The sequence below is a fragment of the Pseudoliparis swirei genome, chromosome 16 (genome assembly GCF_029220125.1).
Source record: "Pseudoliparis swirei isolate HS2019 ecotype Mariana Trench chromosome 16, NWPU_hadal_v1, whole genome shotgun sequence".
Classification (NCBI taxonomy): Eukaryota; Metazoa; Chordata; class Actinopteri; order Perciformes; family Liparidae; genus Pseudoliparis; species Pseudoliparis swirei.
Genome location: NC_079403.1, coordinates 1,217,341 through 1,245,196, shown reverse-complemented (window position 1 = coordinate 1,245,196; position 27,856 = coordinate 1,217,341). Strand labels below are relative to the sequence as shown.

The window sequence follows — 27,856 nt, the reverse complement described above, 5'->3', positions numbered from 1 at the left end:
ACGGCGGGGACACCGCTGCAAAGCTGAAACCTCACCGGCCCGGACACAGGGACAGATTGACAAGTGACTTTTGTTTGCTCGGTCCCGATGCGCGCGCACGGAGCTCTGTGGCGCGCCAGACGGAGATCGATAAGTGTTAACGCAACGCGAAGAGACAGAAATGACATGCTGCTGTGGAGATACGATCAACAACAGACGTTTAGTTTAATAAAAGAACAAAGACGTGCTCTAGAGAACATGTCAGGGGGCGGGCCAATCTCTTTAATGTCATGCGATCTACCGACACTACGCCGCGATCGACTGGCAGGTCGCGATCGACGTGTTGAGACCCTGATCTACAGGAAGTAGAAGTCGTCACAAGGTTTCCGGAGGTGAACCTGCGGAAGGATCATTACCGATGAACAGACCGTCTGCATGAGAGCGGACAGAGTTCAGATTGAAGTGGTGTATTGGAAGCTCATTCTGCAAGTGACTTTTTTTTCGTCCCGACGACCAACAACAGACGGATTGGAAGCTCATTCTGCGCATGCGTTAAATGCGTAAAAAAAAAACTAGTTAAACCTGAAATTGAATTAACTGAGTTAACGCGTTATTTTTCACAGCACTAATATATATATATTTACATATTTATACATGTATTCATAATTATATAAATCCATATATAATTATAAATATATATATTTATAATGATATTTATACATAAATATATTTATAAATATAAATAAATATTTATAAATATATTTATTTATATTTATAAATATATTTATAAATATATATGTTTTTATATATAAAAATAAATAAATATATTTATATGTATAAATGTATTTATACATATAAATATAAATCACACGGCCTATCACATCCCTCCGTCAGTCAGGCTCCGCCTCCACAAAGATGGCGAGAATCTACCAAAACATAGAAACTACAGACACGTGGTCACATGTTGGAGAGAGAATACATTGTGTGTGTGTGAGTGTTTTTGAGTGTCAGTGTGCGTGTTTGTGTAAGTGTATTTGTGTGTGTTTGGGTGTCAGCGTGTGTAGATGTGTGTGTGTGTGTGTGTGTACAGCTTATACAAGCGTTCAGGTGTTTATTAATGGAAACTGAGAAGCTAAGCAGACGATCACAGTAAAGTCTCCTGAGTGTGTGTCGCACAGCGGAGTCATTTCCTCATGGTGGTAATCATTCTTTATTAAACGCTCTAATCCTATTTTGACGACTGCAGAGTAAAACGATAGCAGCCGGAAATTAAACAGACGACCAGAGTGTGTGTGTGTGTGAGTGAGTGTGTGTGAGTGTGTGCTCTCCTCTCAGACTCTTCTGTTTCTTTCTCTCTGTCCATTCCTTAAAGTAACATTTTCTGCGTCTTCATGATCAGATGTAATCCCCCCCTAGATATGCGTACATATGGATTAAAAATGAATGCATCTGCATCACTTGTAGTGGACGTTTCACTGGGAGGGTTCAGATGGAGAGATGATTTAAGTAGCGGAAGGGAGGAGAAGCAATAAATACAGGAGAAGCAATAAATACAGACATGACAGCAGGAATCCTTCTGGACTGCAGGAGAGGAAACATGAAGAAACATGAGGAAACATGAAGAAACAAGAAGAAACATGAGGAAACATGAAGAAACAAGAGGAAACATGAAGAAACAAGAGGAAACATGAGGAAACAAGGGGAAACATGAAGAAACAAGAGGAAACATGAGGAAACAAGAAGAAACATGAGAAAACATGAGGAAACATGAGGAAACAAGAAGAAACATGAAGAAACAAGAAGAAACATGAAGAAACATGAGGAAACAAGAAGAAACAAGAAGAAACAAGAGGAAACGTGAAGAAACATGAAGAAACAAGAAGAAACATGAGGAAACATGAGGAAACAAGAGGAAACAAGAGGAAACATGAGGAAACAAGGGGAAACATGAAGAAACATGAGGAAACATGAGGAAACAAGAGGAAACATGAAGAAACATGAAGAAACATGAGGAAACAAGAAGAAACATGAAGAAACAAGAGGAAACATGAGGAAACAAGAAGAAACAAGAAGAAACATGAGGAAACAAGAAGAAACATGAGGAAACATGAGGAAACAAGAAGAAACATGAGGAAACAAGAAGAAACAAGAGGAAACATGAGGAAACATGAGGAAACAAGAGGAAACATGAAGAAACAAGAGGAAACATGAAGAAACAAGAAGAAACATGAGGAAACAAGAGGAAACATGAAGAAACAAGAGGAAACAAGAGGAAACAAGAAGAAACATGAGGAAACATGAGGAAACAAGAGGAAACAAGAAGAAACATGAGGAAACAAGAGGAAACAAGAGGAAACATGAAGAAACAAGAAGAAACAAGAAACATGAAGAAACATGAGGAAACAAGAGGAAACATGAGGAAACAAGAAGAAACAAGAATAAACATGAGGAAACATGAGGAAACATGAAGAAACATGAAGAAACAAGAGGAAACAAGAGGAAACATGAGGAAACAAGAGGAAACATGAAGAAACAAGAAGAAACATGAAGAAACAAGAAGAAACAAGAAACATGAAGAAACAAGAATAAACATGAGGAAACAAGAGGAAACATGAGGAAACAAGAAGAAACAAGAATAAACATGAGGAAACATGAAGAAACAAGAAGAAACATGAAGAAACAAGAAGAAACATGAAGAAACATGAGGAAACAAGAGGAAACGTGAAGAAACATGAAGAAACAAGAAGAAACAAGAGGAAACAAGAGGAATGGAGGAAACAAGGAGACATGAAGAAACAAGAGGAAACAAGAAGAAACATGAGGAAACAAGAAGAAACATGAGGAAACATGAAGAAACAAGAGGAAACATGAGGAAACAAGAAACATGAGGAAACATGAGGAAACAAGAAGAAACATGAGGAAACATGAAGAAACATGAGGAAACAAGAGGAAACATGAGGAAACATGAGGAAACAAGAGGAAACATGAGGAAACATGAGGAAACAAGAGGAAACATGAGGAAACAAGGGGAAACATGAAGAAACAAGAGGAAACAAGAGGAAACATGAAGAAACAAGAAGAAACATGAGGAAACATGAGGAAACATGAGGAAACAAGAAGAAACATGAGGAAAGATGAAGAAACAAGAGGAAACATGAGGAAACAAGAAGAAACATGAGGAAACATGAAGAAACAAGAAGAAACATGAGGAAACATGAGGAAACAAGAAGAAACATGAGGAAACATGAAGAAACAAGAGGAAACATGCGGAAACAAGAAGAAACATGAGGAAACATGAGGAAACATGAGGAAACAAGAGGAAACATGAGGAAACAAGAGGAAACATGAAGAAACAAGAGGAAACATGAGGAAACAAGAAGAAACATGAAGAAACAAGAAGAAACATGAGGAAACAAGAGGAAACATGAAGAAACAAGAGGAAACAAGAGGAAACATGAGGAAACATGAAGAAACAAGAGGAAACAAGAGGAAACATGAAGAAACAAGAAGAAACATGAAGAAACAAGAGGAAACATGAGGAAACAAGAGGAAACATGAGGAAACAAGAGGAAACATGAAGAAACAAGAGGAAACAAGAGGAAACAAGAGGAAACATGAGGAAACAAGAGGAAACATGAAGAAACAAGAGGAAACATGAAGAAACAAGAAGAAACAAGAAACATGTAGAAACAAGAGGAAACATGAGGAAACAAGAAGAAACATGAGGAAACATGAAGAAACAAGAGGAAACATGAGGAAACAAGAGGAAACATGAGGAAACAAGAAGAAACAAGAAACATGAAGAAACAAGAAGAAACATGAGGAAACATGAAGAAACAAGAAACATGAAGAAACAAGAAGAAACATGAAGAAACAAGAATAAACAAGAGGAAACAAGAGGAAACAAGAGGAAACATGAAGAAACAAGAAGAAACACGAAGAAACAAGAGGAAACAAGAAGAAACAAGAAACATGAAGAAACAAGAGGAAACATAAATATTACCGCACTAGAGAGCTTGTAGTACCATGTTACCCCACTAGAGGGCTTGTAGTACCATATTACCCCACTAGAGAGCTTGTAGTACCATGTTACCCCACTAGAGAGCCTGTAGTACCATATTACCCCACTAGAGGGCTTGTAGTACCATATTACCCCACTAGAGGGCTTGTAGTACCATGTTACCCCACTAGAGAGCTTGTAGTACCATGTTACCCCACTAGAGGGCTTGTAGTACCATGTTACCCCACTAGAGAGCTTGTAGTGCCATGTTACCCCACTAGAGAGCTTGTAGTACCATGTTACCCCACTAGAGGGCTTGTAGTACCATATTACTCACTTAGAGGGCTTGTAGTATCATGTTACCCCACTTAGGGCTTGTAGTACCATGTTGCCCCACTAGAGGCTTTGTAGTGCCATATTACCCCACTAGAGAGCTTGTAGTACCATGTTACCCCCACTAGAGAGCCTGTAGTACCATATTGCCCCACTAGAGAGCTTGTACCATGTTGCCCCACTAGAGAGCTTGGTACCATATTGCCCACTAGAGGCTTGTGGTACCATGTTGCCCCACTAGAGAGCTTGTGTACCATGTTGCCCCACTCAGAGAGCTTGGTACCATGTTACCTCACTAGAGGGCTTGTAGTACCATATTACCCCACTAGAGAGCTTGTAGTACCATGTTGCCCCACTAGAGGCTTGTAGTACCATGTTACCCCACTAGAGGCTTGTAGTACCATGTTACCCCACTAGAGAGCTTGTGGTAACATGTTACCCACTAGAGAGCTTAGAAAATTACATTACCCCACTAGGCTTGTAGTACCATGTTACCACACTAGAGAGCTTGTAGTACCACGTTACCCCACTAGAGAGCTTGTGGCACCATGTTACCCCACTAGAGAGCTTGTAGTATCATGTTGCCCCACTCAGAGGGCTTGTGGTACCATATTACCTCCCTAGAGGGCTTGTGGCATCATGTTACCCCACTAGAGGGCTTGTAGTACCATGTTACCTCCCACTAGAGAACGCTTGTGCCACATTATTACCCCCAGAGAGGCTTGTAGTACCATGTTACCCCACCAGAGAGCCTAGAAATACCATGTTGCCCCACTTAGAGGGCTTGTAGTACCATGTTGCCCCACTAGAGAGCTTGTAGTACCCACCCCACCAGAGCTTGTACCAACCCCACTAGAGAGCTTGTAGTACCATGTTACCCCACTAGAGGGCTTGTGGTACCATGTTACCCCACTAGAGGGCTTGTAGTATACCCCCACTAGAGCTTAGTACCATGTTACCCCACTAGAGGGCTTAGTACATGTTACCCCACTAGAGCTTTTGTAGTACCATGTTACCCCACTAGAGGGCTTGTAGTACCATGTTGCCCCACTAGAGCTTGTAGTACCATATTGCACCCACTAGAGAGCTTGTGGTACCATGTTACCCCACTAGAGGCGTGTAGTACCATGTTACCCAGAGAGCTTAGTATGTTGCCCCACTAGAGGCTTGTAGTACCATGTTACCCCACTAGAGAGCTTGTGGTACCATGTTACCCCACTGAGGGCTTGTGGTACCATGTTACCCCACTAGAGAGCTTAGAAAATTATTGCCATATTGCCCACTGAGAGCTTGTAAATTGTTACCCCCACTAGAGGCTTGTGGTACCATATTGCCCCACTGGAGGGCTTGTAGTATCATGTTGCCACTGGAGGCTTGTACCATGTTGCCCCACTAGAGGGCTTGTGGTACCATGTTACCCCACTAGAGGGCTTGTAGTACCATGTTGCCCCACTAGAGGGCTTGTGGTACCATATTACCCCACTAGAGGCTTGTAGTGTACCATGTTACCCCACTAGAGAGCACAGATATTGCCCCACTAGAGAGCTTGTAGTACCATGTTACCCCACTCAGAGAGCTTGTGGTACCATATTGCCCCACTAGAGAGCTTGTAGGTACCATACCATGTTACCCCACTAGAGGCTTGTAGTACCATGTTGCCCCACTAGAGGGTAGTGCCATATTACCCCACTAGAGGCTTGTAGTGCCATATTTGCCCCACTAGAGGCTTGTAGTACCATGATGCCCCACTAGAGGCTTGTGGTACCATGTTGCCCCACTAGAGAGCTTGTAGTACCATGTTACCCCACTAGGGGCTTGTAGTACCATGTTACCCCACTAGAGAGCTTGTAGTACCATATTACCCCACTAGAGGCTTGTGGTACCATGTTGCCCCACTAGAGGCTTAGTATTACACACCCACTAGGGGCTTGGTACCATGTTACCCCACTAGAGAGCTTGTAGTACAATGTTACTCCACCAGAGGGCATGGATTACCCCACTAGAGAGCTTGTAGTACAATGTTACTCCACTAGAGGGCTTGTGGTACCATATTACCCCACTAGAGAGCGTAGGCAATGTTACTCCACTAGAGGGCTTTGTAGTACCATATTACCCCACTAGAGGCTTGTGGTACCATGTTGCCCCACTAGAGAGCTTGTGGTGCCATGTTACCCCACTAGAGGGCTTGTGGTACCATATTGCCCCACTAGAGCTTGGTACCATATCTCCACTAGAGAGCTTGTAGTACCATGTTACCCCACTAGAGAGCTTGTAGTACCATATTACCCCACTAGAGGGCTTGTAGTACCATGTTACCCCACTAGAGAGCTTGTAGTACAATGTTACTCCACTAGAGGGCTTGTAGTACCATATTACCCCACTAGAGAGCTTGTAGTACAATGTTACTCCACTAGAGGGCTTGTAGTACCATATTACCCCACTAGAGGCTTGTGGTGCCATGTTACCCCACCAGAGAGCTTGTAGTACCATATTACCCCACCAGAGGCTTGTAGTACCATGTTACCCCACTAGAGGCTTGTACCACGTTACCCCACTAGAGGGCTTGTAGTACCATGTTACCCCACTAGAGCTTGTAGTACCATATTGCCCCACCAGAGGCTTGTGGTACCATGTTACCACACTAGAGAGCTTGTAGTACCACGTTACCCCACTAGAGGGCTTGTAGTACCATGTTACCCCACTAGAGAGCTTGTAGTACCATGTTACCCCACTAGAGAGCTTGTAGTACCATATTACCCCACTAGAGAGCTTGTAGTACCATGTTACCCCACTAGAGCTTGTAGTACCATGTTACCCCACTAGAGAGCTTGTAGTACCACGTTACCCCACTAGAGAGCTTGTAGTACCATGTTACCCCACTAGAGGGCTTGTAGTCCCATGTTACACCACTAATAATAATAATAATAATAATAATGCATTTCATTTTTATCGCACCCTTCCTTTAAATATTGAATCGGGTCAAAATGACCCGAAGGCAACACAAGGGTTAAAGAATCTCAGAGTGCCACACATATAGTGAAAACAAATAAAACCGATTAAAACATAGTTAGAGCAACCCATAAAAATAACACAAATAAGAATGTGATAGCTGACAATAAATTAACTCAAGGTAAAAAAAAGCCTTCCTGAATAAAAAGGTTTTCAGGCCCGTCTTCAGAGTTCAGAGTGAGTTCCCTCAGCTGGTCAGGGAGACGCTCCACCAGGCCGGTCCCCGTGGTGCGGAGCTTGGTGTCGGGACCCGGAGGAGCGAGCGGCCCGTGGATCTGAGGGTCGGGGAGTGGTACGTTCCTGATGCTGAGATGTGAGTACCAGGACCTTGTAGTTAATCCGGAATGAAACGGAGCCAGTGCAGCGATTGGAGGACGGGTGATATGTGGTATCTCCGGCCTCCCCTCAGGACCCTGGCAGCCTGTGTGGGATGTCTTGTCGTTTGAGATGTTCTTGTCGTGGTCCCGTGGGAGAGAGTTGCAGTCGTCAGTCTCGAGGAGATGAGCGTGACGAGCTTCTTCGTCTCTGACGGGGTTAAAGTGGGCGGAGTTTGGAGATGTTCTTTAGATGATAAAGGAGGTTTTGCACAGGAATTTTATCTGGTCAGTAAAGGTCAGGTGGGGTCAAACCGAACTCCCAGATTGGTGATTGTGGAGGAGGGGACCTGACTGCCAAGGTGTGAGAGTTCTGGATGATGTCTGAACCTGGTGTGGAGTGCCAACAAGGAGGGCTTCAGTGTTGCTGCTGTTGAGCTGGAGGAAGTTGTGCTCTCCTCAGCTTTCTCTCCCAGGACAGGCGGTCCAGGGTGGGCTTCTTCAGAATGGGACGGATGACAGCAACCTTGAGCACAGGTGGGACACAGCCAGAGAAGGGAAAGGTTCACAACGTTGGTGATGAAAGGACTGAGACTTGAGCAGAGCAGTGGGAATGGGGTCCAGGGTCCAGGTACAGGATGTCATATTTGAGGATTTTTCGACATGGCTCTCCTGAACCTCAGCGAGATCCAGAGGAGACAGCACGGTGTTGGTGTCAGAGGAAGCCGAGATGGAGAGCTGGCCATCGAGAGCGGATGCTGTTGACCTTTGTTCTGAAGTCAGTGAAGCTGTTGCACTGCCTCTGGAGCCTCAGTTGAACAGGATGGCTGTGGCTTCAGGAGATGATTTATTGGAGAAAAAGCTGTTTAGAGTTTCAGGGTTTTATTGATGACGCTGGAATAGAAGCGCGAGCCTCCTCAAGGCAGTCGGAGCCCTTTGATGCTCACGGAAGGCCAGTTCATGGACAGAGGGCCCAGAGTGTCTGGAGGTCGTTCCGTGGCACGCCCAGCTGGTGGTATTTTCCGCAGCTCATGAGTGAACCAGGGAGCGGAGCGTGACTTGACAGGGGCGTGGAGATCAGAAACACTGCTCAAGGATGTGTTAGAGTGCTCCACTCATTCATCCACTGATGCAGAGGCAGGTGATGAGCTGGAGATCCATGGTGGCTGGGTCAATGTTCTTCCAGTTCCGGAAAGACATTTGACGCTTAGGACTGATGGCAGGGAGCACCTTGTGGTCGGAGACACCGAGATCCTCAACCTGGAGTTACTGATGGAAGCAGAGTCAGTGATCACCAAATCCAGAGATCCTTGGTGAGGAACCTCACCATGCGGAGGACCCTCAAGCACCCAGGACATCTGCTGCTGACAGGAGGGGTTGTCGACATGGATATTTAAATCACCAACAATGACAATATGAGTTGACATAGTGCAGAGTGAGGTCAGGAGATCACTGATCTCAGGTGGAAAAGATGGGTTTGGTTTTGGAGGACGGTCTATGAGAAGCACTGTCATGGAGTAAGGAGATTTGCATTTGAAGGCAATGAATTCCATAGAAGAAAGATCAGGCGTTGGCAGAGGGAACACCCTCCTCCATCCTCCTCCACCCTCCTCCATCCTCCTCCACCCTCCTCTATCCTCCTCCATCCTCCTCCACCCTCCTCCATCCTCCTCCATCCTCCTCCACCCTCCTCTATCCTCCTCCACCCTCCTCCATCCTCCTCCATCCTCCTCCTCTATCCTCCTCCACCCTCCTCCATCCTCCTCCACCCTCCTCCATCCTCCTCCATCCTCCTCCACCCTCCTCCATCCTCCTCCACCCTCCTCCATCCTCCTCCATCCTCCTCCACCCTCCTCCATCCTCCTCCACCCTCCTCTATCCTCCTCCATCCTCCTCCATCCTCCTCCACCCTCCTCTATCCTCCTCCACCCTCCTCCATCCTCCTCCACCCTCCTCCATCCTCCTCCACCCTCCTCCATCCTCCTCCATCCTCCTCCACCTCCTCTATCCTCCTCCACCCTCCTCCACCCTCCTCCATCCTCCTCCACCTCTCCATCCTCCTCCATCCTCCTCCACCTCCTCCATCCTCCTCCACCTCCATCATCCTCCTCCCACCCTCCTCCACCCTCCTCCATCCTCCTCCACCCTCCTCCATCCTCCTCCATCCTCCTCCATCCTCCTCCTCCTCCTCTCTCCTCCTCCATCCTCCTCCATCCTCCTCATCCCTCCTCTATCCTCCTCCATCCTCCTCTATCCTCCTCCATCCTCCTCCATCCTCCTCCACCCTCCTCCATCCTCCTCTATCCTCCTCCACCCTCCTCCATCCTCCTCCATCCTCCTCCACCCTCCTCCATCCTCCTCCATCCTCCTCTATCCTCCTCCATCCTCCTCTATCCTCCTCCACCCTCCTCCATCCTCCTCCACCCTCCTCCATCCTCCTCCATCCTCCTCCATCCTCCTCCACCCTCCTCCATCCTCCTCCACCCTCCTCTATCCTCCTCCACCCTCCTCCATCCTCCTCCATCCTCCTCCACCCTCCTCCATCCTCCTCCATCCTCCTCCATCCTCCTCTATCCTCCTCCACCCTCCTCCATCCTCCTCCATCCTCCTCCACCCTCCACCACCCTCCTCCATCTGACCCTCACTCGTCAACAAGACCCAGAGCTGGTCCACCGGGACGGAATCTGCACTGCTGGTCTTGAATCTGAGGTTCGACCAGCGCTCTCCGGTCCCCCTTTTTGAAAATGGGACCCACCACCCCGGTCTGCCAGTCCAAGGGCCATGACCCTGACCCCCATGTCCCTGACCCCTATGACCCTGACCCCCATGACCCTGACCCCCATGTCCCTGACCCCTATGACCCTGACCCCCATGACCCTGACCCCCATGTCCCTGACCCCTATGACCCTGACCCCCATGTCCCTGACCCCTATGACCCTGACCCCCATGACCCTGACCCCCATGACCCTGACCCCCATGACCCTGACCCCCATGACCCTGACCCCCATGTCCCTGACCCCCATGACCCTGACCCCCATGACCCTGACCCCCATGACCCTCTTTACCTCTTCACCTCCTCACCTCTTCACCTCTTCACCTCCTCACCTCTTCACCTCACCTCCTCACCTCCTCACCTCTCACCTCCTCACCTCCTACCTCCTTACCTCCTCACCTCTTACCTCACCTCCTCACCTCTTCACCTCTTTACCTCTTCACCTCCTCACCTCCTCACCTCTTCACCTCCTCACCTCCTCACCTCCTCACCTCTTCACCTCTTCACCTCCTCACCTCTTCACCTCTTCACCTCTTCACCTCCTCACCTCTTCACCTCTTCACCTCTTCACCTCCTCACACCCTTCATTCACCTCCTCACCTCCTCACCTCTTCACCTCTTCACCTCTTTATCTCTTCACCTCTTCACCTCTTCACCTCTTCACCTCTTCACCTCTTCACCTCTTCACCTCTTCACCTCTTTATCTCTTCACCTCTTCACCTCTTCACCTCTTCACCTCTTCACCTCTTCACCTCTTCACCTCTTCACCTCCTCACCTCTTCACCTCTTTACCTCTTCTCTTCACCTCTTCACCTCTTCACCTCTTCCCCTTCAGCTCGCGCGCCGCAGCTTTAATAGCGGCTACATTTTTTGCTCGGCGTGAGGAAATGAGTTCCTGCTGCTCCTCCTCCTCCTCCTCCTCCTCGCTGGAACCGCTCCTGCCGCCTGGAAGCTGGAACCGCTCAGAGACGGCTTCATGTTTTATAATCTGAGTTTAACAAGCCCAGTTTATGAGGTTATGAACGTCAACATGAGCCAGGAGGAGGAGGAGGACTCCTTCAGGAGGAGAATAACTCCTTCAGGAGGAGGAGGAGGACTCCTTCAGGAGGAGAAGAACTCCTTCAGGAGGAGGAGGACTCCTTCAGGAGGAGGAGGAGGAGGAGGAGGACTCCTTCAGGAGGAGGAGGACTCCTTCAGGAGGAGAAGGACTCCTTCAGGAGGAGGAGGAGGAGGACTCCTTCAGGAGGAGGAGGAGGAGGATCCTTCTATTAAAGACAGTCAGGCTTGTGTACATCCTTAAACTTTATTTGTGAAGCAGAAACAAAACCATTCAATAAATTAGAAAACAACAATCTGGATTATACGGAATAGTAATTACACTTTTTGTTCTTCAGTCAGTATCAGTTTTGTTTAGTCTTGATAAAAAGAACAAAATGAAGTTCTTCATCTTCACCTTCATCTTCATCCACTTTTTGTTCAACCTTTCGCGTCTTCGCTCAAACGGGACGGACGGATTGTGTCCCAGAGAGTCCAGAGGAGGCTCCGCCCCCTTCTGGAAACCATGACAACAACAAGGGAAACTGAAAACACGTGGGACATCACAGAGGGACGGCACTGAGGTTCTGGGGGGCTCTGGGTGACTCTTGGGGGCTCTGGGTGACTCTGGGTGACTCTGGGGGACTCTTGGGGGCTCTGGGTGACTCTGGGGGACTCTTGGGGGCTCTGGGTGACTCTGGGGGACTCTTGGGGGCTCTGGGTGACTCAGGGTGACTCTGGGGGACTCTTGGGGGCTCTGGGTGACTCTTGGGGGCTCTGGGTGACTCTGGGGGACTCTTGGGGGCTCTGGGTGACTGGGGGACTCTTGGGGACTCTTGGGGGCTCTGGGTGACTCTGGGGGACTCTTGGGGGCTCTGGGTGACTCTTGGGGGCTCTGGGTGACTCTGGGGGACTCTTGGGGGCTCTGGGTGACTCTTGGGGGCTCTGGGTGACTCTGGGGGACTCTTGGGGGCTCTGGGTGACTCTTGGGGGCTCTGGGTGACTCTGGGGACTCTTGGGGGCTCTGGGTGACTCTTGGGGGCTCTGGGTGACTCTGGGGGACTCTTGGGGGCTCTGGGTGACTCTGGGGGACTCTTGGGGGCTCTGGGTGACTCTGGGGGACTCTTGGGGGCTCTTGGGGACTCTGGGGGACTCTTGGGGGCTCTGGGTGACTCTTGGGGACTCTTGGGGTGCTCTTGGGGGCTCTGGGTGACTCTTGAGGTGCTCTTGGGGGCTCTGGGTGACTCTTGGGGGCTCTGGGGACTCTTGAGGGCTCTGGGTGACTCTTGGGGGACTCTTGGGGCTCTGGGTGACTCTTGGGGGCTCTTGGGGACTCTTGGGGTGCTCTTGGGGGCTCTGGGTGACTCTTGGTGACTCTTGGGGCTCTGGGGGCTCTTGGGGCTCTGGGTGACTCTTGGGGTGCTCTTGGGGCTCTGGGGGCCTCTTGGGGTGCTCTGGGGGGCTCTGGGTGACTCTTGGGGGCTCTGGGGGGCTCTGGGTGACTTTGGGGGCTCTGGGTGGCTCTTGGGGGCTCTGGGTGACTTTGGGGGCTCTGGGTGACTTTGGGGGATCTGGGTGACTCTGGGTGACTCTGGGGGACTCTTGGGGGCTCTGGGGGACTCTTGGGGTGCTCTTGGGGGCTCTGGGTGACTCTTGGGGGCTCTGGGTGACTCTTGAGGTGCTCTTGGGGGCTCTGGGTGACTCTTGGGGGACTCTTGGGGGCTCTGGGTGACTCTTGGGGTGCTCTTGGGGGCTCTGGGGAGTCTCAGGAAAATAAAACAATCTCTGGTAAAAACAAATTCATTATTCTGAATCTCTCCAATGAATTCAGATTTGTTTACATTTTCACTTTAATCTCCAAAGTGCTTTAAATGCCTGAAGAACGACCTTCAAACGACCTCGCTGTCATTACGATGAGGGTCGATTGAAGGTCGTTTGAAGGTTATTTGAGGGTTGTTAAGAAGTTGTTTGAAGGTCGTTTGAAAGTCTTTTGAAGGTGGTTTGAAGGTTGCTTGAAGGTCGTTTGAAAGTCTTTTGAAGGTGGTTTGAAGATCGTTTGAAAGTCTTTTGAAGGTGGTTTGAAGGTTTTTTGAAGGTGGTTTGAAGGTCACTGTGATCCGTCTCTTTGTGTAAGTGCAATTGGAGCCTACACATCTGATTCTTATAAAAGACTTTAAAAGTACTTCATGAATCCTGTCTTTGATTGACAGGTGGCTCAGCCAATCACACTGCACCTCCTACATTTGACCCAATGGAACCTGTGAGCTGGAAGCTCCGCCCTCTTTCAGGCTAGTGCACGATAGTGCAAAAAATATAAAGACGTTTGTAACGTTACTTTAAAAGAAAAATAATTATAATCAACATAATGACACAAATGTAGCCAAATACAAAATATTATGAACAACAACAATATTAATATACATACTGACAATAATATCAACACGATAACCATGGAAACATAAAAATGTGTTTGTTCCAGCAGCCGGCCTTCAAGTATATCTCCACACACACACACACACAATACACTCCTTCTTTCTCCCTCGTACATTTTGAAAAGAGTAAACAAAGTAAACAACAATAAGTTCGTAATACGTGACACAAGTTGCATAGTTTTGAGATTTTCTTGTTAGTATTTTTTCAGGCACCTCGTCTCTCCGATGTCCGACGGGGTGGAGTGGTGCCTGAACGTCTCGTCCACATAAATTAGCTACAAAAATATATTAGATTTATTTTGTTCTATCTTTTTCTTTTTCTAGTTTTTTATCTGCAAGTTCTGCAAGTTGAGGGAGCAGGAAGTGCTCCTCCTCCTCCTCTTGTCCCCCTCCCTGCCTCCCTCCTCTTCCTCCTCCTCCTCCCCCCCTCCCCCCCTCCCTACGAGCAGCCGCACTCCTCCACCACCATGTCGTGGATGTCCTTCTTGATGATCTGCTGCTCCTCGTCGTAGTACAGCATGGACATGGCCCGGAGGCTGCTGGGCACGCAGCAGGACCGGAGGCTCTGGAAGGGGCTGTAGCCGCGCAGCCGGTAGTGGCCGATGACGGTGGAGTGGAAGGACAGCGAGGAGCCGGCGACGCTCGTCAGGTGGGCGGGGCAGTCGCCCTCGCAGTAGTTGGCGTGGTAGCCGGGCGGCGCGATGATCCAGTCGTTCCAGCCGATGTCCTTGAAGTTGACGTAGAACTGGCGCTTGCAGCAGACGCGCGCCTTCCCATCGCACTCCAGGCCGCGCTTCTGGCGCCGCGGCGAGCCGGCGCCGCCCCGCCGCACCACGGCCATGAGGAAGGGCCGGTGGGACTGGTCCCGCTGGCCGGCGCCGGCGGAGACCAGCACGAGAGCGGCACCGGCGGCGGCGCAGAGCGGGCAGGAGGCCCGGAGGCTCAGCGCGGCGCCGCCGCCGTCCTCCAGCAGCGCCTGTACCGCCGCCGACACCGGGAAGGTGTGCCAGCCGCTGCGCCGCGTGTCCACGGCCTTCTCCGCCAGCGGCACGCCGTCCGGCGCCGCGCACGGGCGCCCGGCGGCCGGCCGGCGCTGCTGCAGCAGGCGGATGGTGACCTTGGTGCGGCTGCGGTTGGTCTTCGGCAGGCGGAGGAACAGCCACACGGCGGCCTGCTCCACCACGGACACGCCGCCACGCTCTCTGGACACCACGAAGTCCACCAGGCCCGGAGACGCACCTGGACAGGGACAGGGTCAGGACGCTGCTCTCTGATTGGCTCAAACACAACTCAGCTCTGAGGTCACCTCTTTCAATCAAGACCCAGTCTAGACCACACACACACACACTTTCACATACACACACTTTCACACACACACACTTTCACATACACACACTTTCACACACACACACTTTCACATACACACACTTTCACATACACACACACACTTTCACATACATACACACACACACTTTCACACACACACACTTTCACATACACACACTTTCACATACACACACACTTTCACATACATACACACACACACTTTCACATACACACACTTTCACACACACACACTTTCACATACACACACTTTCACATACACACACACTTTCACATACACACACACACACTTTCACATACACACACACTTTCACATACACACACACACACTTTCACATACACACACACACTTTCACATACACACACTTTCACATACACATACACACACTTTCACATACATAATTTCACATACATACACGCACACACTTTCACATACACACACACTTTCACATACACACACACTTTCACATACACACACACACTTTCACATACACACACTTTCACATACATACACACACACACTTTCACATACACACACACACACTTTCACATACATACACACACACACTTTCACATACATACACACACTTTCACATACACACACACACTTTCACATACACACACACACACACTTTCAAATACACACACACACTTTCACATTCACACACTTTCACATATACACACACACACTTTCACATACATACACACACACTTTCACATACATACACACACTTTCACATACACACACACACACTTTCACATACACACACACACTTTCACATACACACACACACACTTTCACATACACACACACACTTTCACATACACACACACACACTTTCACATACATACACACACACACACACACACATACACACACACACACACTTTCACATACATACACGCACACACTTTCACATACACACACACACACACATACACACACTTTCACATACATACACGCAAACACTTTCACATACACACACACACACACTTTCACATACACACACATCTCTTTGTTGCCCTCAGTCTGGACTGTCAGGCTCAGCCTGCGTGGGACAGAAAGTCGACGCCCTGCTCGGCTTATTGGCACCACATGTGAGTCAGCGGGGCTGTGTTAGTAAACACACACAGACACACACACTCTCTCTCACACACACACAGACACACACACACACACACACTGCTCCAGACATGAAACTAAATCTGTGCAACGCTGTCAAACTGGCGGTAAACAAAAGTGGTGAAGAGGTTTTAGAGCAGATGAGGAAACGCCTGAACTCCTCATGAGGAGGAGGAGGAGGAGGAGGAGCATCCTGATGGACCCGTGATCAGTCTCCTCCTCCTCCTCCTGTCTGAACTCTGAGGTCTACTGAGGAGCAACATGGAGGATGAACCCGCGAGTCGTGTTGTTTGTCACCAGCTGACCCTGAACGCACCGCGAAGCCCAAAGAGAAGCACGACGAATGGAAAAGCAGCAGTGTGAACAGTGAACGCCTCATTTCATATTCCTCCCCTTCCTCCCCTCCTCTTCCTCCTCCTCCTCCTCCCTGGTCAAACGGGTTGCCGGTTCGAATCCCCAGACGACCCGGGCCGCCAGAATAGATCCGACATTGTTGGTTTATTTGAAGGCGGCAGATCAAAGGATCGAGGAATGTTGCTAACGAGGAGATCAATTAAGACCAATTAGCCTGATTGTCCTCAGTGTGAGGGGGCTCCCCCCTCCCCTCCTCCTCCGCTCGCTGTCGCCCAACATAATTACCGAGGTCCCTGAATGCATCGCTTATTCCTAACAGAGCGAAGTATTCTCACGGCGGTCGAGTTAAAGGAGGAAAAGGAGGTTCTACGGGGTTATCTGTTCTTTACCGTTGGGTTCTAAGAGGTTCTAAGAGAGTTACAACAGGGTTCTAAGAGGTTCTAGGAGAGTTACAACAGGGTTCTAAGAGAGTTACAACAGGGTTCTAAGAGAGTTTCAACATGGTTCTAAGAGGTTCTAGGAGAGTTACAACAGGGTTCTAAGAGAGTTACAACAGGGTTCTAAGAGGTTCTAGGAGAGTTACAACAGGGTTCTAAGAGGTTCTAGGAGAGTTACAACAGGGTTCTAAGAGGTTCTAGGAGAGTTACAACTGGGTTCTAAGAGATTCTAACGAGTTATGTTTACGCAATATTTATATTCAGATCTCCACAGGCTCAGAAATATGGTTTTATTGTTGTAGTCTGGAGACGTCCCATCAACATGGAGGTGGTTCTCATGTCCAGTAGAACCAGAGGAGGGCTGAGCCCAACACTGTGACTGGTAGGGGAAGATGACCTCTGATGACCTCTGATGACCTAATTAAGGGTTTAAAGTCTGACTGGTGTTATTACTCAAGATCTCTCTTCTACTTCAGGAAACACACACACACTCGCTCACACACACACACACGCTCACACACACACACACACACACGCTCACACACACACACACGCTCACACACACACACACACACACACACACTCGCTCACACACACACACACTCACCAGCCTCAGCGAAGGTGATGATCTCGGTGGTCTCCTGTGAATCTCCCATGCGCTCCGCCGCTCCTCTTCCTCCTCCTCTTCCTCCTCTTCCTCCTCCTCCTCCTCCTCCCCGCGCCTCCTCCCCCCCCTCGATGTGCACGCTGCCGTCCTCGGCCACGCGGCCCACGTGCAGCTTGCGCAGCGCGTTGAGGAGCGCGGCGCGCGGCACGGGCCGCGTGACGTTGGGCCTCCGCAGGAGGTGCAGCGCGGTGAGGATGTGCCTCTTCACGGCCTCCACCACCTCCTGCTGCGCCTCCTCCTCGCTCCTCCTCATCTGGGCCAGGGCGCAGGAGGCGCAGTGGGAGCCGGAGGAGGCGTCCGGACGCACGGCCAGAGAGAGCGGCAGAGGGGGCGAGGATGCGCCGCAGGTCTGGACCTGGACCAGGACCAGGACCTGGACCAGGACCAGGACCTGGACCAGCAGGGTCCGGCTGAGCAGGGCCGGGGCGGACATGCTGACAGGAGCCTCCTGATTGGCTGCCGGGCCGACGCTGCCGATGAAGAGCAGATGAAGGTCTACAAGTCTTTGAAGATAATTCAGTCTCCTCTTCCTCCTCTCCTCTCTTTATCTTCCTCCTCTCTTCGTCTTCCTTTTCTTTTCCTTCTCTCTTTGTATTCTTCGTATTCCTCCTCTCCTCCTCTTCTCTTCTCTGTGTCTTCCTCCTCTCTTCCTCTCCTCCTCTCCTCCCTTTGTCTTCAGAAGTTTGAAGCTGTAAAGTCCACCTGTGAAACGGAGGGAAAGAAGCGCCGCCGAGAGAGAGAATGAGTAATCCTTTCTTTTTAGTCGGGGACAGATGGCTGGAGATGTGGAGGCGTCACGAAAAGAAAGGAAGAAAGAAAAGAAGAAGAAAGCCTCCTCCTCCTCCTCGTGATGAATGAAGATAGAGAGGAGACCTCTGAGGAGAAGTCTCTGCAGAGTGTTCCCGAAGTTATCCAGACAAGTCTCTCTCTCTCTCTGTCTCTCTGTCTCTCTCTCTCTCTCTCTCTGTCTCTCTCTCTCTCTCTCTGTCTCTCTCTCTCTCTCTCTCTGTCTCTCTCTCGTGGTGAATGTTCCCTCGTTCACCAGTTGAATGGTTTTAGCGGAGTGGGCTGGACTCTCTCTCTTCTTTCCTTCCCTCCCTCTTGCTTCTCTCTCTCTCTCCTCTCTCAACCCGACAGCCTCCTAACATAATTATACCTCCTCCCTCCTCCCTTCAAGTCTCCTCCCATCTCGCTGTGTGACTCATTCCAACTTCTACCTTCACCCTCTGTTAGTGGAGCGGAGCTGGGATCCCCCCCCAGATGAGGAGATGTCGGTCTGTCTGTCCGTCTGCTGGTCTGGATCTGTTTAGTCTGGCTCAGTCGAGTCAACATGACGTCACGGCTCATGACTCGTCTCGTCCGTTTCCTTTCTTCTTTTTATGACCCGCTTCATCCTCCAGGTTCTGACCCGGCGTGAGGACGACTCCTCTGGTTGTATAGAAGTCTATGCTTCATGTGTTGAAGCTGCATTCTCTCTCCTGACCACCAGGGGGCTCCTCTGGTTGTATAGAAGTCTATGCTTCATGTGTTAAAGCTGCATTCTCTCTCCTGACCACCAGGGGGCGACTCCTCTGGTTGTATAGAAGTCTATGTAGTGACTCTACTTCCCTCAGTAAACATGTAAACATGAGTTTACGTCTCAGTCTCTAGTTTCTAGTCTTCTATACAGCATGATGTCATCGTTTAGGACCATAGAGCCGGGGAGGCTTTAGGGGCGGGGCTACAGGTGATCGGCAGGTCGTTACCACGGAGTTGTTCCTGTTTCATGTTGAAAAAACACGAGATGGTGAGAAACAGACAACCAAAGACTTGTGGACCCAAACCTCCGAGGTCCCGTCTCCGTCCTGTGACATCACACTACACTTCCCATCAGCCACTGGGGCCGTGTCCTCGTGGCTCTCCTGGACTACGAAGACTTCAAAATGCTTCTGGACTCTAACAGACTGCGACCTGGTCCTGGTCCCGGCCCACAGCGGCTCCGAGGGGGGCACATGGTTCCCCTACGAGGTTCTCTTGAGTTCTCCAAGGAATGTGAGGGTTCTTCCAGGCCGGTGGATGTTCAACCTGGAGGGTTCCACGAATGTAGGAAGAGGTTCTGACTGTCCTGGAGGTGAAGTGGACCGGAGGGATCCACCGGGCCCGGAAGCAGAGCGCTGAGTCCGAGGTTCTCAAGTCCTCCAGAGGGAGACGGCGGGTGGGGAGATGAAAGGGCGGGGCGGTTCTGGCGGTTCTGGAGGTGTTTGTGAAGAGCCTGTGCAGATGTAGAGGGGCTTGTAAAGAGCGGCGGCTCTGCAGCCTAATGGGTTCCTCGTGTTCTGAGGAAACAGAAGTGGTTCTGGATCAGAGTTTATGAGATCCAACGGATCCGAGAAAGACTGTTAACGTCTGGATGAAGTTCTGGAGGGTTCAGAGGAACCTGAACGTCACAGAACACAAGGAACCAACGGGTCTGAGATGGGTTCTGGAGCTGCAAGAGAAGGTCACGGGTTCTGGAGGGTTCTCAGTCTGACAGCCAGAGACTCTGACTGGACCTCCGGCTGCAATCACACGTCTGGGATTCTCCCTCTGCTGGTATGACATCAGCCCTGCACAGTGAGTGTGTGTGAGTGTGTGTGTGAGTGTGTGTGAGTGTGTGTGAGTGTGTGTGTGTCTTCTTTAAATAACTCTCCACCTGTGAGTCATGAACGATGATCTTTGTTTTTAAAGTCGCCTCCGGGGCTGAAAACGAGAAACACTCAGGACGTCTGGAAAAGAAGAAGAAAGATTAGAATGTTCCACTTTGATTCAAGCTTCAGGGGTCAAGGTCAGGGGTGGGCAAACTTTTTGACTCGCGGGCCACAATCGGTTCTAAAATGTGACAGAGGGGCCGGGCCAGGAGCATTTGGACACGCCATGTAATTTATTAAACCTGGAGATTGCATCTGATTTTTATACATTTCAATTGAAGGTGCAAAGTTAAAGAAATCGACATTTACTGGAAAGAGATCAATGGAATCACTTTCAACATTCAAAACATATTATTACCCAACAAAATAACCAAGCTCAATTATTCTAATTGTTTTAAACCCCGCAAAATAATGGACGGATTGTCTCAGCTCTCTATATAATGATGCACAATTGTCCTCAGGTACAAGTGGAAAGAGAAAATATGGCCCTAAAGCTGAAAATTGAAGTTCGATTTTTAAAAATTCTTCATATCACTTCTGAAACCCCTCTTTAATCATGTGGACGAACTGTTTTGGTGTTTGAAATTGGTTCACAAAAGCAGTGAAATATCTGAATACAATGCTAGATACATGTAAATAAATGTGGAAAACTACATTTGTTATTTTTGAGTCAAAATGATGTGGTCTGTCACACATTCACCGAAATGATAAAGATGGGACTGAGAAATTACTTCATATTGCAGATAAAGCTTCATGGGGTGTGTGCAAATAAAAAATGACCATTACATTTTTTTAAATTATAAATATGTATTGGTACATAAAAAATAAAAAATTCTACATTATATACATGTTGTGAAATAGAAAACAGAACACAACTATTGACAGAGTATTTACAATATGGCTTCACTATAATAACATCATGTCATCGTGTCACGAGAACTCTCTGCTGGCCGGGCAGGCGGAGCTGCAGGTGGAGCTGCAGGCGCTGGTGAATCCTCTCTGTAAAATACAAGTCTAGTCAGCACCGCGCACAAGTTACGGACACCGGGACGGACACCGTGACACGTAACGATGTGAAGCCTCTTACCCGGTCCAAGTGGCTCTCTTCTGGCTGCGTGTTCCTCCTCGTGGCTCCGCAGCCCCTCCAGGCTCCGCGCTGCTCGCCAAAATCACTGCTCTGTTTCTAGATGAGCCTCACCTGTGAGGTGGGAGGTCCTTTGTGATGTACTGAGTGTTCATTGGTTGTTTTTTTCGCAAAATGTTGACAGACAAGGATTGACAAATCATGGTGAAGGGTTTCGTGTGACGAGTACTTTCCGCGCCAACGCACACCGGAAGTAAACAAAGCTGCGATTTGGACAAGTTCGGAGGGCCGGATTAAAAATATATATATATACATATATATATACATATATATGTATACATATATATATACATATATATGTATATATATTAGTGCTGTGAAAAATAACGCGTTTACTCAGTTAATTAAATTACAGATTTAACTAGTTTAAAAAAAAAATGCATTTAACGCATGCGCAGAATGAGCTTCCAATCCGTCTGTTGTTGGTCGTCTCTCCAGCAGCGTGTCATTCTGTCTCTAGTGTCGCGTTAAGACGACTCCGATCTCCGTCTCGCGCGCCGCAGAGCTCGGATGCCGGCGTGTGCGCGCACATCGGGACTGGTGAGCAATGCAGGGCTCTCAAGTGTCACGCATTGAGCGTGAGACTCACGCATTTCGGTCTTAACTCACGCACTCCCGCCACACATCGGATTTCTCACGCTGAAAAAAACTCTCGGCTCTTTAATGTTTTAATGCAGGGGTGCTCAAGATGTCGATCGCGGTCGCCGCAGAGCTTCGATGCCGGCGCGCGCATCGCTCTGTCGCGCGAGCCGAGAATTGTTGACGGGGGGTGGGGGGTAGACAAATTACAGGGTGACGGGTGGAATTTCCCCTGTTATAATAGGAGGAAACACTGGAGTTGATAAGCGTGTCTTCTTGTCTGATCAATACGCAACTGTGAGGTGTGCGAATGGACCGAGCGGCCAGCTGCTGATCACCCACTCAACGAACAGACGGTGGGAGCACCGACGACCCATTTTGACCCAGGAAAAACCCTGAATGTATATATGGGATTAATCATGATTAATCCACAGAAACCTGTGATTAACCTGATTAAAAATGTTAATCGTTTCACAGCCCTAATATATATATATATACATATATATGTATATGTATATATGTATACATATATATTAGTGCTGTGAAAAATAACGCGTTAACTCAGTTAATAAAATTACAGGATTAATTAGTTGGTTTTTTTAAACGCATGCGCATAATGAGCTTCCAATCCGTCTGTTGCTGGTTGTCTCGAACCAGCAGCATGTCATTCTGTCTCTACGTGTCGCGTTAACACGACTCCGATCCCCCCCCCCTTCAACAACTCTTCTCGGAGCTCTTGCCTGTCTTGAGAGCCTGTAAATGTATATATGTGATTAATCATGATTAATCCACAGAAACCTGTGATTAACCTGATTAAAAATGTTAATCGTTTCACAGCCCTAATATATATGTATATATATATATGTATATAACACCCTAACCCTAATCCAGACATGGGCAAACTACGGCCCGCGGGCCATATCCGGCCCGTTAGGCTTTTTAATCCAGTACATCACAAAGGACCCGCCCACCACACAGGTGAGGCTCATTTAGAAACAGCCGCAGTGATTTTGGCGAGCAGCGCGGAGCCTGGAGGAGGAACACGCAGCCACAAGAGGTGTGTGTGTGTGTGTGTGTGTATATATATGTGTGTGTGTGTGTATATGTGTGTGTGTATGTGTGTGTATATGTGTGTATGTGTGTTACCCCCCACACACACGTCTGTAGAATATATATCAACCAACTTGACGTTGATTGACGGTTCCCTCTTCTGAAGTAGGACAGACAACTAGCCTGACGTCTGGTTCTACTATCACTAGAACCTCCTCATGACCACTAGAACCTCATCATGACTAATAGAACCTCATCATGACTACTAGAACCTCCTCATGACTACTAGAACCTCCTTATGACCACTAGAACCTCATCATGACTACTAGAACCTCCTTATGACCACTAGAACCTCATCATGACTACTAGAACCTCATCATGACTACTAGAACCTCCTCATGACTACTAGAACCTCCTTATGACCACTAGAACCTCATCATGACTACTAGAACCTCCTCATGACTACTAGAACCTCCCTATGACCACTAGAACCTCATCATGACTACTAGAACCTCATGACTACTAGAACCTCATCATGACTACTAGAACCTCCTCATGACTACTAGAACCTCCTCATGACCACTAGAACCTCCTCATGACTACTAGAACCTCCTCATGACTACTAGAACCTCCTCATGACGACTAGAACCTCCTTATGACTACTAGAACCTCCTCATGACTACTAGAACCTCCCCATGACCACTAGAACCTCATCATGACTACTAGAACCTCCTCATGACTACTAGAACCTCCTCATGACCACTAGAACCTCCTTATGACCACTAGAACCTCATCATGACTACTAGAACCTCATCATGACTACTAGAACCTCCTCATGACCACTAGAACCTCCTCATGACCACTAGAACCTCATCATGACTACTAGAACCTCATCATGACTACTAGAACCTCCTCATGACTACTAGAACCTCCTCATGACTACTAGAACCTCCTTATGACCACTAGAACCTCATCATGACTACTAGAACCTCCTCATGACTACTAGAACCTCCTCATGACTACTAGAACCTCCTCATGACCACTAGAACCTCATCATGACTACTAGAACCTCCCCATGACCACTAGAACCTCATCATGACTACTAGAACCTCCTCATGACTACTAGAACCTCCTCATCGCAGCTACTGGTACTCCTCATGACTAGAACCTCCTCATGACCTAGAACCTCCCCATGACCACTAGAACCTCCTCATGATGACTAGAACCTCCTCATGACTACTAGAACCTCCTTATGAAGACATGAACACATGGAGACATGAACACATGAAGACAAGAACACATGAAGACAAGAACACATGAAGACATGGAGACATGAAGACAAGAAGACATGAACACATGGAGACATGAACACATGAAGACAAGAACACATGAAGACATGGAGACATGAAGACATGAACACATGAAGACATGAACACATGAAGACATGAACACATGGAGACATGAACACATGAAGACAAGAAGACATGGAGACATGAAGACAAGACATGGAGACATGAACACATGAAGACAAGAACACATGAAGACATGGAGACATGAACACATGAAGACAAGAACACATGAAGACAAGAACACATGAACACAAGAACACATGAAGACATGAAGACATGAACACATGAAGACAGAACATGAAGACATGAGGACACATGAAGACATATGAACATGACAAGACATGAACACATGGAGACATGAGGACATGAAGACATGAAGACATGAGGACATGAACACATGAGGACAAGACATGAACACATGGAGACATGAGGACATGGAGACATGAGGACAAGACATGAAGACATGAGGACATGAAGACAAGAACACATGAAGACAAGACAAGAACACATGAAGACAAGAACACATGAAGACATGGAGACATGAACACATGGAGACATGAAGACAAGAGGACATGGAGACATGAGGACATGGAGACAAGAACACATGAAGACAAGAACACATGGAGACATGAAGACAAGAGGACATGAAGACAAGAAGACATGGAGACAAGAAGACAAGAAGACATGAAGACATGAGGACATGAAGACATGAACACATGAAGACAAGAAGACAAGACATGAAGACATGAGACATGAACACATGAGACATGAGGACATGAAGACAAGAACACATGAAGACAAGAACACATGAAGACATGAAGACATGAGGACATGAACACATGAAGACAAGAGAGAACACATGAGACAAGAACACATGAAGACATGAACACATGAAGACATGAGACAAGAACACATGAAGACAAGAACACATGAAGACATGAACACATGGAACATGAAGACATGAAGACAAGACATGAACAATGAAGACATGGAGACATGAAGACAAGAAGAACACATGGAAGACAAGAATACACATGGAAGACAAGAACACATGAAGACAAGAGACACATGAACATGAAGACAAGAACACATGAAGACATGGGAACACAAGAACACATGAAGACAAGAAGACATGAGACATGAAGACATGAACATGAAGACATGAACATGAAGACATGAAGACAAGAACACATGAAGACAAGAAGACACAGAAGACATGAAGACAAGAAGACATGAGGAGACATGAATACATGGAGACATGAATACATGGAGACATGGTAACATGAAGACATGGAGACAAGAACATGGAGACATGAAGACACGAAAACACGATGACATGGAGACATGAAGACATGGAGACATGAAAACACTGAGGACATGAATACATGAAGACACGGAGACATGAAGACATGATGACACGGTGACATGAGGACATGAAGACATGGAGACACGAAGACATGAAGACACGGAGACATGAAGACACGAAGACATGGAGACATGAAGACATGAATACATGAAGACATGAATACATGGAGACAAGAAGACATGGAGACACAAAGACACGGAGACATGAAGACATGAAGACATGAAGACATGAAGACAAGGAGACATGAAGACATGAACACATGAGGACAAGGAGACATGAAGACAAGAACACATGAAGACAAGAATACATGAAGACAAGAACACATGAAGAGAAGAACACATGGAGACATGAGGACATGAAGACATGAACACATGGAGACATGAAGACAAGAACACATGAAGACAAGAACACATGAAGACATGAATACATGGAGACATGAAGACATGAACACATGGAGACATGAAGACAAGAACACATGGAGACATGAGGACATGGAGACATGAAGACAAGAACACATGAAGACAAGAACACATGGAGACATGAACACATGAAGACAAGAAGACATGGAGACATGAAGACAAGGAGACATGAAGACAAGAACACATGAAGACAAGAACACATGGAGACAAGAACACATGAAGAGAAGAACACATGGAGACATGAAGACATGGAGACATGAAGACAAGAAGACATGAAGACATGAATACATGGAGACATGGAGACAAGAAGACATGAAGACATGGAGACATGAAGACAAGAAGACATGGAGACATGAAGACATGAAGACATGGAGACATGAAGACAAGAACACATGAAGACAAGAACACATGGAGACATGAGGACATGAAGACAAGAACACATGAAGACAAGAGGACATGAAGACAAGAACACATGGAGACATGAAGACAAGAACATGGAGACATGCATGAAGACAAGAGACATGGAACATGAAGACAAGGAGACATGAAGATGAGACAAGAACATGAAGACATGAGGACATGGAGACATGAATACATGGAGACAAGAAGACATGGAGACAAGAAGACATGAAGACATGGAGACAAGAAGACATGAGGACATGACAAGAACATGGAACATGAAGAACAACATGAAGACATGGAGACATGAAGACAAGAACACATGAAGACAAAGACACATGGAGACATGAAGACACTGAGACATGAAGACAAGGCGACAAGAAGACATGAAGACAAGAAGACATGGAGACAAGAAGACATGAATATTATGACATGAAGACAGAAGACATGAAGACAAGACATGAAGACATGAAGACAAGAAACATGAAGACAGAAGAGACATGAAGACAAGAAGAACATGATGAAGACATGAGACATGAAGACAAGAAGACATGGAACACATGAAGACAAGAAGACATGGAACATGACAAGACATGAACACATGAAGACAAGAACACATGAGACATGAAGACATGAAGAATGGAATGAAGACATGAATACATGAAGACATGACATGAAGACAAATGGGAGACATGAAGACAAGAACACATGAAGACAAGAACACATGGAGACATGAAGACAAGAACACATGAAGACAAGAAGACAAGAACACATGAAGACATGGAGACAAGAACACATGAAGACAAGGAGACATGAACACATGAAGACAAGAACACATGAAGACATGGACACATGAAGACATGAACACATGAAGACAAGAACACATGAAGACATGGAGACATGAACACATGAAGACAAGAACACATGAAGACAAGAACACATGAAGACATGAAGACATGGAGACATGAAGACAAGAAGACATGAGGACATGAAGACAAGACATGAAGACAAGAATACATGAAGACAAGAAGACATGAACACATGAAGACAAGGAGACATGAACACATGAAGACAGAACACACAT

General features: G+C 47.7%; 2 protein-coding genes across 2 annotated transcripts; both read right to left on the bottom strand.

The window, feature by feature from the left end:
- Window positions 1–12,169: 12,169 nt before the first annotated feature.
- Window positions 12,170–13,352, bottom strand: LOC130206601 (uncharacterized). The gene is made up of 2 exons (XM_056434647.1): window positions 13,347–13,352; window positions 12,170–13,198 (listed from the first exon to the last, which is right to left on the bottom strand). The coding sequence occupies exons 1-2, from the start codon at window positions 13,350–13,352 to the stop codon at window positions 12,170–12,172; spliced, it is 1,035 nt and encodes a 344-aa protein (XP_056290622.1).
- A 962-nt stretch (window positions 13,353–14,314) lies between these two features.
- Window positions 14,315–18,325, bottom strand: inhbaa (inhibin subunit beta Aa). The gene is made up of 2 exons (XM_056434182.1): window positions 17,741–18,325; window positions 14,315–15,114 (listed from the first exon to the last, which is right to left on the bottom strand). The coding sequence occupies exons 1-2, from the start codon at window positions 18,231–18,233 to the stop codon at window positions 14,315–14,317; spliced, it is 1,293 nt and encodes a 430-aa protein (XP_056290157.1). The 5' UTR covers window positions 18,234–18,325.
- Window positions 18,326–27,856: the final 9,531 nt, after the last annotated feature.